The sequence below is a fragment of the Pantherophis guttatus genome, chromosome 7 (genome assembly GCF_059756535.1).
Source record: "Pantherophis guttatus breed Tessera chromosome 7, ASM5975653v1, whole genome shotgun sequence".
In the NCBI taxonomy this organism is placed as follows: domain Eukaryota; kingdom Metazoa; phylum Chordata; class Lepidosauria; order Squamata; family Colubridae; genus Pantherophis; species Pantherophis guttatus.
Window position 1 is genome coordinate 69,795,126 of NC_142069.1, and position 12,352 is coordinate 69,807,477.

The 12,352-nt window shown below is 35.0% G+C and overlaps 1 protein-coding gene across 1 annotated transcript in view; it reads right to left on the reverse strand.

The window, feature by feature from the left end:
* Positions 1 to 1,684: 1,684 nt before the first annotated feature.
* Positions 1,685 to 12,352, reverse strand: part of WASL (WASP like actin nucleation promoting factor) — a 29,180-nt gene continuing 18,512 nt past the window's right edge. Inside the window, exons 6-11 of the mRNA XM_087874203.1 lie at positions 10,931 to 11,099; positions 10,229 to 10,271; positions 9,742 to 9,895; positions 6,740 to 7,251; positions 5,498 to 5,606; positions 1,685 to 4,429 (exon numbers count right to left, since the gene is read on the reverse strand). Coding sequence (XP_087730329.1) covers positions 4,368 to 4,429; positions 5,498 to 5,606; positions 6,740 to 7,251; positions 9,742 to 9,895; positions 10,229 to 10,271; positions 10,931 to 11,099 — 1,049 coding nt within the window. The 3' untranslated portion in view covers positions 1,685 to 4,367. The remainder of the gene's footprint in view (positions 4,430 to 5,497; positions 5,607 to 6,739; positions 7,252 to 9,741; positions 9,896 to 10,228; positions 10,272 to 10,930; positions 11,100 to 12,352) is intronic.

Consider the following 12,352-nt stretch of genomic DNA (forward strand, 5'->3'; position numbering starts at 1 on the left):
ATTTCTCCATGCAGTTTGTTGATTAATTAAATTTGTATGGTTATCTCACCGAAGGCGACTTTGGGTGGTGTACAATAAAAAAAACAGAAAATAGATAACAAATACAAATATAAAAACCAAAAATACAAACCATTGGTGAAGGGGGAATAAAAAATGGTCCCTTAATGAAGAAGCCATCTAGACAAGTTTCCAGTTCCACTACAGTTCCTGGAGTGCCTAATCAGGTCTGCAGGGCTTTTCAGTATATCAAAAGGGATGGGACCAATCTAATTGTGAAGGGATGGATGTTTCATAAGGTGGGGGCCACAGCAGAAAAGGCACTGGGACCCACCAAATGTAGATTATTAGCTAATGGTAAGCATGCCTTCTCCAATGGGTCAGGCTGATGTAAATCAGGAGGCGGTTCCTTAGTAGCCCAGCCGCATCCCATGAAGAGCTTTAACGGTTAAAACCAGTACCATGAATTGGACCCAGAAACAAACTGGCAACCAATGCAGCTCATGGAGCTCAGGTGTAATAAAAGCTGTTCTGGGAGCACACATAAGTGCCCAGACTTCACCATGTAAAGTATATTGCAGTAATCTAATTTGAAGGTATTAGGATATGAGTGATTACAGGCAGGGCCTGCTAATCCAAAAATGGGCACAACTGCCACACAAGCCATTGCAAGGAAATCATTTGAATATTGTATATTGAACTCTATTAAAGATATCAGATTTTGAAACTCTTTAAATATTTTTATTTAATATTAAGGATTTGAATTTAATCAGTCTTAGTGGAATCCTTTTCAGCATGTAATTTTTAATCCTATTTCAGCTGTTCCTTCTACTCTTGAAAAAAACCTGCCTGCTAGTAATTATAGTAATTGCAGATTGCAGTGGCTTATTTGGAAGAAACATTCAGTTAGCTTCCATACTTTACTGTTTGGAATGACACTCTCCCCCCCCCCATTTTAATGGCCTCCATTCTGCTGTTGTTCAGAAGTGGTAAAGGGAGAGTGAGACCCCAGTGTTTCACTCTAATAACCCCCCCGTTTAAGAATCACTGGTTTAAGGCTAGACTTCTTCAACCAGTCACTTTGTATGCGTTGGTTTTCAGCCTCAAGAATTCTAAATCAGTACGTCTAATTTCATTGATGATTCTGAGAATTCTAGTCCAATAATCTGTCATTTATATTGTCATTACTATTATTAAGAGAATTAGTATTATAAATATTTCCCTAGCATGCTATAAACAAAATGAATAATTGTTTTTAAATGTTTGTTGGATACTTATTTACTATGAAATAAAGTAATCTGGATCCTTTCTATAGAATTTCATTTTCTAATGTGTGCCAGTGTGTTCACAGAAAAAAAATGACATTGTCTTATCTTATTCGGCATCCGATGGCAATGGTCCTAGGGTGAGAATGGGGAGCAGAAGAGTCCTGCTGAATCAGCTTTTTTTGAGGGGGGGGGAGGGAAGAGAAGGGTATCCCTCGTTTGCCATGTTTTCCCTTCGAAAATTTTAGGAAGAAGTATCAGAACATTTATATACTGCCAGTCATCTTAATTAGCCCATTATAATGCTATAGACATATGTAAGTTATTTGTTGAAGTCAAGGAAATATCTGGAACAATTTCTGATCAACACAATCAATTTCAATCCACCCTTTAAGTGAAGTCATAAAAGTCACACCATACTATTAAACTGAGACAAATTAATTTTATTATGCTTCATGATGAATTGCCACCAGTGCAACATCCTATTCACTGTACATTTCCAAAGAAGAGGAAAAAGAAGAGCCAAAAAGAAAATTCACATACCGAGAAGTTCAATTTGATGAAATGGAAAACTGAATGATTGAGATGTTTTCAGAGTACAAGTCGCTAGATGCTATTGTCTAAGCGCAATGTTTAGAGACAGTCCTCAGGCTCATTCACTACTTGGCAAGGCTACACGGACAGTCAATTTAACTGATGCAAAAGGCTGCCCTGGCTGCAAGAATTAGCAGTAGTGATTCAATGAGAAGAAACATTGCCTCCTGCCCACACCGAGAGCAAGAAAGTAGAAACATGCAGCTGTGACCTTAAATCTAATTGTAACTGCGGTCATGCTTTAAATTAAAACCATACAATATGCTATTGAAAGCAAAACAGTTGAATGTTTGTGCAATAACGTAGATATACTTTCTATAGGGGGGGAAGTATTGGGTAAGTGATTAATGGATTATACAAGTATCCTCAAAATAGTATCTCTTTTCAAACTCTTCCAACTTTAGAAGCATGTGCTTAATTTACAAGTAATATTGCTGAAGACCAATTGAGCAATATCAACTCTTTAAATGCCCCTCTATGAAACTAGAGCAGAAAGCCTACAGGCTGTTCTGTAGGCGATTAACATTTTCTGTCATGTGCATAACTTTTAACCCATCTTCATAGCATCATTACATACTCACAATCCTCAAGCCCACTAGCAGCAATGCTAACTGAAAAGTTGTTCTAGCACAAAGCAGCGCCAGAGATACAACTGAAATGAAGATACTTTGAAAATGTTCCTTTCCAAGTTGTTTGCATCAAATTAAAGTTATTCCCTTTGGAATAAACTTCTGCTTATCACTTCTTCTTTCATCAACATACTCTTTAAATCCCATCCTTCTTACAGAATTAAAAATCCAAATACTAGACATACATTATAATTGCATTAAACGTCCAGGCCAAATCATGCAGGTCCAGCCTGCCAAGATCAGGCCAACACTGGATTTTAATAAAGATAATTCCATCCAATATGTCATGGATAGAAGAAAAATGAAGAAGGAAGCAAGCAGGGATTAATTGTACTCCAAGTATGTCTCACTTGAAACCTTCTGCATTTATTAAGTGTATTCTTACTGAGAGTAGAGTATTAGCATTGATAAAGCTTATCTTAAATGCAATACTGCATGAAAAATAAGCAGATAGTCCAAACAGTAAGTCTCCTAGTAAAGATGAAAAATTAAAATAAAAACTCAAATTTTCCCATCATGTATTGGAATGCAATTCCAAACGCAGGACCACCCAACTTTTAAGACCATATCCCTTATTTCTAGTGAAATACTGCAATGTGCAAATTTGGTATATATAAAAAACAGTGGCTTATAAACCTTATAGTAGTGAATCTCTCCCCCTCAAAGCAAAAGATAAATAGTTCAATTAGCTCTGTTTACTCTTGCTTTGAAGTCTAGAAATTTAGTGTCAAAAGGAAACAAGGCAACAGTGACCCACATGCTTGAATAGCCATAGGAGCCCATGAGAAATACTGTATTTGATGGAAGATTGCCCACCCACTGATCTGGATAACACAAATAGAGGCCAAGTTCAGAAAAATAGAAACACAGCCAGATGCTCATTGGCCTTCTAGCAACAGTATTTATCATCTAGTGTTGTCACAATCAATCAAGTATAGGTTTAAGGCTCCATCTTTATTTATTTTAGTTATAGGATCCAGTGTCTAACTGTGTTGACATGTCCCATAATCCATGAAAACTGCAGAGTTACACTACTTAAGTTCATTTATTAGCATACCAATGCCCTACATTAAAAAAAAATAATTTACAACCATTATTATTCAAAGCAAACATCAACTACAGCCCTTCAGTAAAAAACCTTATATAAAAATAAATAACGACTGCAGCAGTTGCCAAAACTCCTCTTTGTCATGAACGACAGTTGGGAAAAGTCACAAAGGTGGTTTCTATCAGATTTATTGACCAAAAAGTCTATTCTTAAATTCAGCATTCAGGTATCAAAGCTCTGATATAGGCAACAATGCTCTGGATCAGGGAAAATTTTCATGATCACTTAATTTTTCTAGTGATTGCTTTACAGCTTGAAGACTAAATCTGAATGGTAGTGTTATGAATTGAAATGCTCTTCATTTTATCAGCCTCATCCATGAAGCAGAGTTTCCCAGATGAAGAGGCTAAAACTAGGAGCTGCATTGCTTAAAGTATGTAGTGCTATATTAGGTTTTAATAAGAAAATCTAGATACAGAAAAAGTAGGGTATGAAAATAGTGTTTTCCTTCTTGCAATTATAACTAAATACATTTAAGGTGTGTTTGTCAATCTCACAGATTACGTTAAAACTCCCTTATTGATGGAATGGAAAGTATTCACATGTACACTAGGCATCCGATGTAAACTTTTACATATTAAGAAGGGAGTAGCCTTGTATAGGATGACAAACCTTTACAGATTAAATGAGGTATTGCACAGATTAATAAAAAAGCAAAAGGCAACAAAAATATACAGTAAATTGGTAAAACATTTACATGATAATTTTACAGAATCCATAGACAGAAAGTTTAGTATTTCACCGTAAAAATATATATAAGATATAATATATTGATCAGTCATCCCACTCATCATCATCTTCAAAGTCTTCTTCATCATCTTCATCCTCATCTTCATCTGTAGATACAAAAATAGTTATTTGGAAAGAAAACTTAAAAGTCTTAATAACTTAAGACAATTATTGGTAAATTTATTATGATGCGTATCAATTAACCAGCATTTGTACCGTTAAAGGTAAATGTCTATGCAAATTAGGATCTAGGTGTTAGATGAAACAATCACACACTAAAGGCACAAACTTGACTTCTAATTTATAAGTGAAGGCCTTAATGAAGAAGTTGTTTTGGGTTCAGAATTGCCCTACTATTTCAGTGATTCTCTGTCAACTTGTTGGGTTGAATTTAAGTTTAATTGATCAAAGTATGAGATTCCGGTTTTAGAAGTGTTTTCTCAGTTTTGATTGTGAAAAAGGAAAGCACAGGTGAAAATTCACGGCCATGAGTAAAAAGTTTAAATTTGTTGTTAAAAAGGGTCATCGAGTTAATCTGACTGCTAAAGTGATAAATTATTCATTATGTAAAAAGGAGATAATCTTAATTAAATTTTAATGTTTGGCTAAGTACTTGTGCATTGACAAATATATCCCAAAGCTGGAGACTGAGCTCACTAGATTTATGAGCATCTCTTAATCATTTGTCAATCTAATCAATGATTTCTGGCCAACAGGTTACTCAAGAAAAGGAAACCTATTTCCTGAGTCATCATTTCTCTTTACATTTCCTCTTATGTAATGTTTTATTTTCATTTCAAAAACAGAATGTCCTGATTCCGTCCTTCCTTCCTTCTTTCCTTCCTTCCTTCCGAAGAGCTGACAGAGCAAAACTAATCAAAATGTCTAAGCCTTTGTTTGATTGTTTAGTTTGGAGACCTATTGTTGGGATCTCCATAAGCCAGAACTTTGTCATTCACTCTTAAACCATTTCTTTAAACATTCAGCTTAATGGATCTTAATGACACGAAGCTAAAAGGTTATTCCTTTCATGAAACTTCTCAAAGAGAATAAAACAGATTAGAATTTGCTTCAGAAGATGCTGAGCACCTAGTACTGCTGCAGAGATAAAAGCTAAAAAGTTATTTCCTACTTGATGGCATTGGAGTAAATCAAATATTGATTTCCTGACCTACCTGAAGAATGAATGGCTTTGCTCCTTTTCTGCATAACTTCCATTAGTGCACCCACAATACCTGATGTAGGTGCAGGTGTAGTTGGTACAGACTCTTGGCCATCAGATACCTTAGGCAACATTAAATATATAAGAATGAATACAACAGCACATATATCATTTATTTTCAGAAGCCTGAAATATATATTTTTTATATATCCTTCATTATTTTTATAAATAACTCAAGAGGGTGAACATATCTAATGTCCCTTTTTCCTCCTATTTTCCCTACAAAAACCCTGTGAGGTAGTTTGGGGGGGGGGAGAGAGAGACAAGGGGGAGAGAGAGAAAGAAAGACTGGACCAAAGTCACTCAGCCAGATTTTATGCTTAAAGTCTGACAGGTGGTAAAATATGAGACGTTCTAAAAAAAAAACAAAAAAACAAAAAAAAAACAGGCTGATAAAAGCATTAGGTTTAAAATCAACTACATTTTAGACTTCCAAAGTAATAGTTTTTGATATTTGGGATGCAGATTTTTGTACATAAAGATAAAACAAGTATCAAACATCAGCAACCCTGAAAAAAGCTCCAAAATGAACCTTCTTTGAAAAAAATAAGCTCTCTTAAAAAGACTACTAGAGAAAAGATCAGTTGAACAGGGGAAGATGAACAATGAACTTCAAAACTTAACATCTAGAGCACAGAAAGGACAACTCTTACTTATTTGGCAAATTCATTTAGTTATTATTCAAATATATTTGTAGAAGGTACAGTATATAAGATGATTTTGTTTTGTTTGTGGAAATCTTCCCTGCTATATCTTCCCATTTTCTTTCATTATTGGTTTATTTTAGAGGCATTAGATTTTTGTCCAATAATTTGGAAATAATAACCAATCATCAAATTTCAAAAGCTTGCAAACACTCTTGCATCTGCCTGCAATCTCCCTGATCCACACCCATCACACATCACACCCTCCCCCACCCAGCAGCAGCCACTTATCTGTCTATCTAGGACTTGTCACTTCCTGCTGACTTCCCCTCTTCTTGTGGGAAGCCTGCAGGAAGTTGTCTTGTCTAACTACTTTGGGATTTGGTTAGTAACAACAGTCAGGACTGCAAGATTGCAAGTGCTAAGTGATGCAGTCGTGCTTTGCAACCACATTTTTAGTCCAATTGCTATTGTAAGTCGAGGGCTGCCTATAGAGGAAAATGGCTTTAAAAATAATCAGGAAATTTGAAGCCAGAAAGAATGATACTCACCGACTTCAGCTGTATACCTTGTCGTATTTGATCAAGTAGTGCATCTCTTCCGGTACAGGAGACTGGACGACTACTGTTTTGTTCTACTTTTTTTAATTGGGCACCTTCTCTTATTTGATCTAAAAGAGCTGCTTTATTTGCTGAAGGAGCTGGAACCTGATGGTCAACCTCTAATGGAAGACCAGGTGGAGGAGGAGGACCAGGAGGTGGTGGTGGTGGTGGTGGTGGTGGAGGTCCACTACCTAATGGGGGAGGAGGGGGAGGAGGGGGGGCAGAAGGGGCAGAAGAATGAAGTGGTGGTGGAGGAGGATATATCCTGTTTGGTGGAGGTGGTGGCACTATAGTACCAGGTCTAGAAGGAGGTGGGGGAGGAGGTGCTGTTATTGGAGCTCTCGAAGGAGGTGGGGGAGGGGCTCCTCTTCCCCTAGCAGGAGGAGGAGGGGGGCCTGAGCTATGTGGTGGTGGTGGAGGAGGAGGTGGACCGCCTCTAGATGGTGGAGGTGGAGGTGGAGCTGAAAACAAAAACAATTGAAAGACACAGAAGAGTATTTATTCACTATGAGACAGCTCTCTGACACCAAGACTGACAGTATTCAAAATACACCAATTATTTAAAAAGCATTCATCCATACTTCACATACTCCCTGAAGATGCTCTTAAATTGTGTTTAACTTTCTGCCACTCACATTTATTGGTGCAATCTGTTAAAAAGAGATAATACTATTTTCACCACTTATAACAACATGAACTTTTATTTTAATATCTAGTAAATATATTCAATGGGCAATATTTTTACTTAAATGTTACATCCTGCTGCCAATGTTTTTATCTATGGAGAGGTTGAATATTCATAATTTATTTGTTTTGAAAAAGAATTACCTATTTGTCATACTGAAAAAATGTAAAGCATAATAAAATTTAAAACAAAAGACAAAATACATATCACTATATCTCCAGCCCCAGAAAATGATCAATTGAAGCACTGGAATATGTTCTGTTATAGCTCAAAGATAAGATCCAGTAAATTACCATAACTTGGAAGCTAAAAGGATCAGTTTGGGTAAGATATGCAGAAAACTCCAAGTAGTTAAAGCAAGGAAGTGCACAGGCAAAATGCAAGACATAATGTGAAGCTTCATTATCATCTTCTTTGCTACTTATAATTTCAGAAGAGTTAGAATAGTGAAAAACCTAAGCAAATTTGCACATATTTTACACTCATTTTTTAATACACAATCCCCACCACTACCGGGTCCAGAGCACATACTAAACAGTTTGGTCACAAAGTTATATTGGTAAATGCATTTCATTCAGCTACGACTAGTATTGATTGTCGTAAGTAGAGGGGCTTGCTATTAGAATGCATATAAACACATCAGAAAAATCAGTTACACAAGATAGTTTAATCAAGACCGCAAGATACAAACATTCAAGCCGTGATCATTTCTTATTACACAAGACTTACACATAGTCTGCAAATACTGAATTGGAGAAGTATTGAGATAAGTCAGTTAGTATCCTTAGCAAGATTAATTAGAATGTCACTGTGCCTAGCATAGTTATGTATACAAATCATAGCTGGAACTTAAATGCTAATACCATGTTTACCCAAAAGGAAGACAACTCTGAAAGAAGAATGGACAGAGACATCCCTATGAATCCAGACAAAAGATTGTGTACCATGCTTCCTCACCTTTCCAAATGGAGATTGCCAATTACAGCTGAAAATATCATGGAGCTTTCCTGCCACCAAAACATGTGTTTATATGGGTATATGCACATATATATGTTTTGACAAATATGTTATCAGAATCCACACTTTTAAAAAAAGGCAAAATTGGGTGGATGGAACTTGGGAGGGACCCCAAACCAAACTAATTAATCCAAGCTAATTCCCCCTGAAAAAGGTATTCCATTTATAAAACAAACTGGATTCCAAGTGGATGCATCAATCATTCTCTTTCACACAGGAATATACAAGGTCATATATAAACTACGTTTCCTTCTTTTCTACCATCAAAAATGTGAAAAAAATAGCAACTAATGTGGCTAGAGGGTAAGAGAGACTGGACTGACATGAAGAAAGGGGAAAGATAACTGAATAGGGAAAGCAAACCTTCCCTTCCATCCACTTAGACATTCACCCTTCATAATAGTGATGAATGCAGCCACCACCTATTTTGACAAGAGTATTCTATACTCCTCAGAAAATATAAGCTAATTCTTTCTCTCTCTCTAACAAATGTATACACTATTAATTCATAATTAATTATTTTGGGGGGAGGAATTGTCTTCCTATTAAGTAAAAAGGTATATGAAAACTAAAAAGACCGGAATTCATACATACCACTGCAGCGTGGTGGGCCTAAATTATAAATGTAGCATATATTAACTTTCACTGAAGTTAATAATGGGGGATAAATAATAATAAAGTCTAACACGTTCCCTCATATCTTATATTCAACCAAATGAGACTGATACTATACTGCATGACCCTCACTCTAGCATGATAAAGTATTTATGTATTCAGTGCTCATACAATGTTAAGTATTGTAATATTATATTACTACTATTACTAATATATTATAATTATTATTTGTCCTCCAAAAAAATTATATTCAACCATTAGAGACATTTGATGATGATGATAATTGAATGAAGATGTATAGAAGTTTTTACATTACTTGGTATATTTTAAAATTTGAATTCTTATTTTTGACTTTGTTGTTCCACTGGGGAAATATCAAGATGTTTGTTGAAATGAATTGTAGCAATATGTTATAGGCTACAGTTTATGGCTCAAATAATAGAAAACATTCTCTGTAGTATAAAGTGATATATTTGCAAGTGTGGCTTAGTATTATAATTGTATTTTAACAAATGCGCAAATATACTTTTAAATCAACAGAGCACTTTTTAAATTACCCTATTTAAATATTCTAAATCTTCTGTAGAGATTAAAAAGCATAATCAATAGTCTGCATGAATAAGAGAAAACTCACCTTGTCTACGCAATTCATTTTTAATTGCTTCTACTCCTCCTGTTTTTTCAATAAAATCATATATAGCCTTGGAAGTTTCTTTGTCTTTCAGCTGAGCCTCTGAAATTCCACACATATCAAATAGGTTTTTCAGTTCTGGATCCAAATTGTTAACCTACAGGAAATATTATCAGAGATAATTGTAAATTCATTCTTGTGACTAAATGAGACATAATTTGTATAAAAATGTCCCACAAATTACTGAATTCCAAATAAGTGAACAAGGTTGAAATCTCTGAGACACATGAATCTCTGATATTTTTTTAAATTGTGAAATAAATAAATTTGGGTTAAATTGTTGAAGACTGCAACCCAAATACACGGATCACAGTTAAACTACTTTTCTATTTTTGTTCTAGAACAACAGGACTGTCCATCTAATGAATTAGTAGTCAGAGAAATTAAGTTTCATATTAGACTAACTTAAATCTTCACCATGCTTACTTACATCAAAACCTGTGTTTGGGTCCCAGCCAACATGGCCAATGTGTCTGAAACAAGGAAGAAGAAAGCTTTAGATACATGAGGTTAAGACAACTGCAATATAGTAAATAACTGGCAAAGTGATAAACAGATGCTATAATTATTTTCCTGATCTAAGAAAAAAATGGAAAATGTTAACATAATAATGAAATGAATTCTATACTTAATTCTACAGACTCCAAAAATGGCTCAGAATTTTCTTGACAGGAGTAATCAAACCATAAATTCATCAGATACCATCACCTTGATATTCATCCTCCCTAAAATTAGCAAATGCTGAGGCTCTCAACGGAAGGAAGGGAAGCACTATACATAGAATTGCTTTCAAAGAAAGACATATAATTTAATACTGTACTGGTTTTATCTTCTATTAGAGTTCATCACTCTTCTTTGTTCCACTTTCTTTCTGTGGATTCAATATAGTGTTTTCTTATACTAACACTTTTTAGTGTTATACTAACACTAACTACATAAGCCATCAAGGCTTTGATTTTTAAATGAAGCACTGAAGAGTAATTATTGTAGGACATTTAATACAAGGAACTCTTGCTGTGCAGGTAGGATTATGTAACTGATTGGTTTTTCTACTGAAATGCAAAGAAACACATCTGTGGTTTTTTTTTTTTTGTAAAAGTGAAATCTTAACAAATTAAACAGGCATTCTTACTGGAAGTTGCTTGGAGTTCCAATATCTGCCTTTGTCAATTTTTTCTTTTTTGCTTTTCCTTTTTTCTTCTCTTTGGTATAGGAGATATTGTTGACTTGTGAACCATAAAATCTATTAGTAGTGATTTCTGGATTTTTGATGTCAACAGTTGCCATTGGCAGACTTGGACCTGTAAAGAATACAACTAGACTGTATGCTTGATTTGAATTGATTTTTCTTTCTTTTGTTAATCTGTTGGTTTCAGTATTCAAAAGCATTGTAAAATGTTTGAAAACAAGGAAATATTATATATAAAAGAAAGGTTCAAAAGAATGTATTTCAAAATTTTTGAATCACCTAGTGCATGGTTTCAAACTTGCTGTGTTACGTTGCCGTCACATGACGTTTTGCCCATTATCAGAGTTGGGGTGGGCATGGCCTACACATGATGCATCCAGCCCGTGGGCTGCCAGTTTGACACCCCTGACCTAGTAATTGCTCCTATAGTAGATATCAACGTACTTCTTGAGTGCAGAACAATGTATGAATCTTGTGAGTGTTTGATTAAAATGCAGAAATTATAAACAGATTTTGAATACACATAATAGCTAATTTATTTTAGGGTACAATCCTAAGCAGTTTTTCCCAGAACTTAGACACTCGATTTAGTTGACCTACATCAATATATTACTAGGAAAGAATACTAAGCGAACTGTTCACTATCAATATATCATAACCTATATACAGAAAGTTTTAGTCTGTTATGAAACAAACTAACCATTCTAATTAGAATTTGGCTGTCCATAAGGAACATACAAATATAAGGAATTTCCACTTCTAACACTGCTATGTTGGTATCCAACACAGAAACCCCTGCCATCACAACATAAGCACTTTTCCATTTCTAAAAGTTAGTGAAGATCAAAGATGTCTATGAGTTTCATCCTTTGAACAACTTGACAATACAGCAGCTACAAATATCCAATAGGTTGATATCTTCTCCATCTTCAGGTTTTCTCAAAACATAAAATGTCATGTTTCTGAGATCCTGGGTATTCCCCAGCTGCTCTTCAAAAGGGTTAAGTCTTCTATACAATGAATCTGTTTCTAATCCATCACATACATGAAAAATGAAAATGGATGATACAACTCCAGAATATAAAAACTAATTCTGTTAAATCCCCAATGTCACCCCAATAAATGCTGCATACACAGTATTTTTTTTTTTTACCAATAGCATTGGAAACATAAAGTCGAAGAATTTATAGGTTACAGGTAATCCTTGATTTACAACCAAATTGGGCCTGAAATTTTGGTTGCCAAGCAATGTGGTTGTTAAGTGAGTCATCAAAATAAGGATCTAATTTTAATGCAGTGAATCACTGTGATTGTAAATGGATTAATTCTGCTTCACCATTTGATTTTGCTTGTTAGAATCTAGCT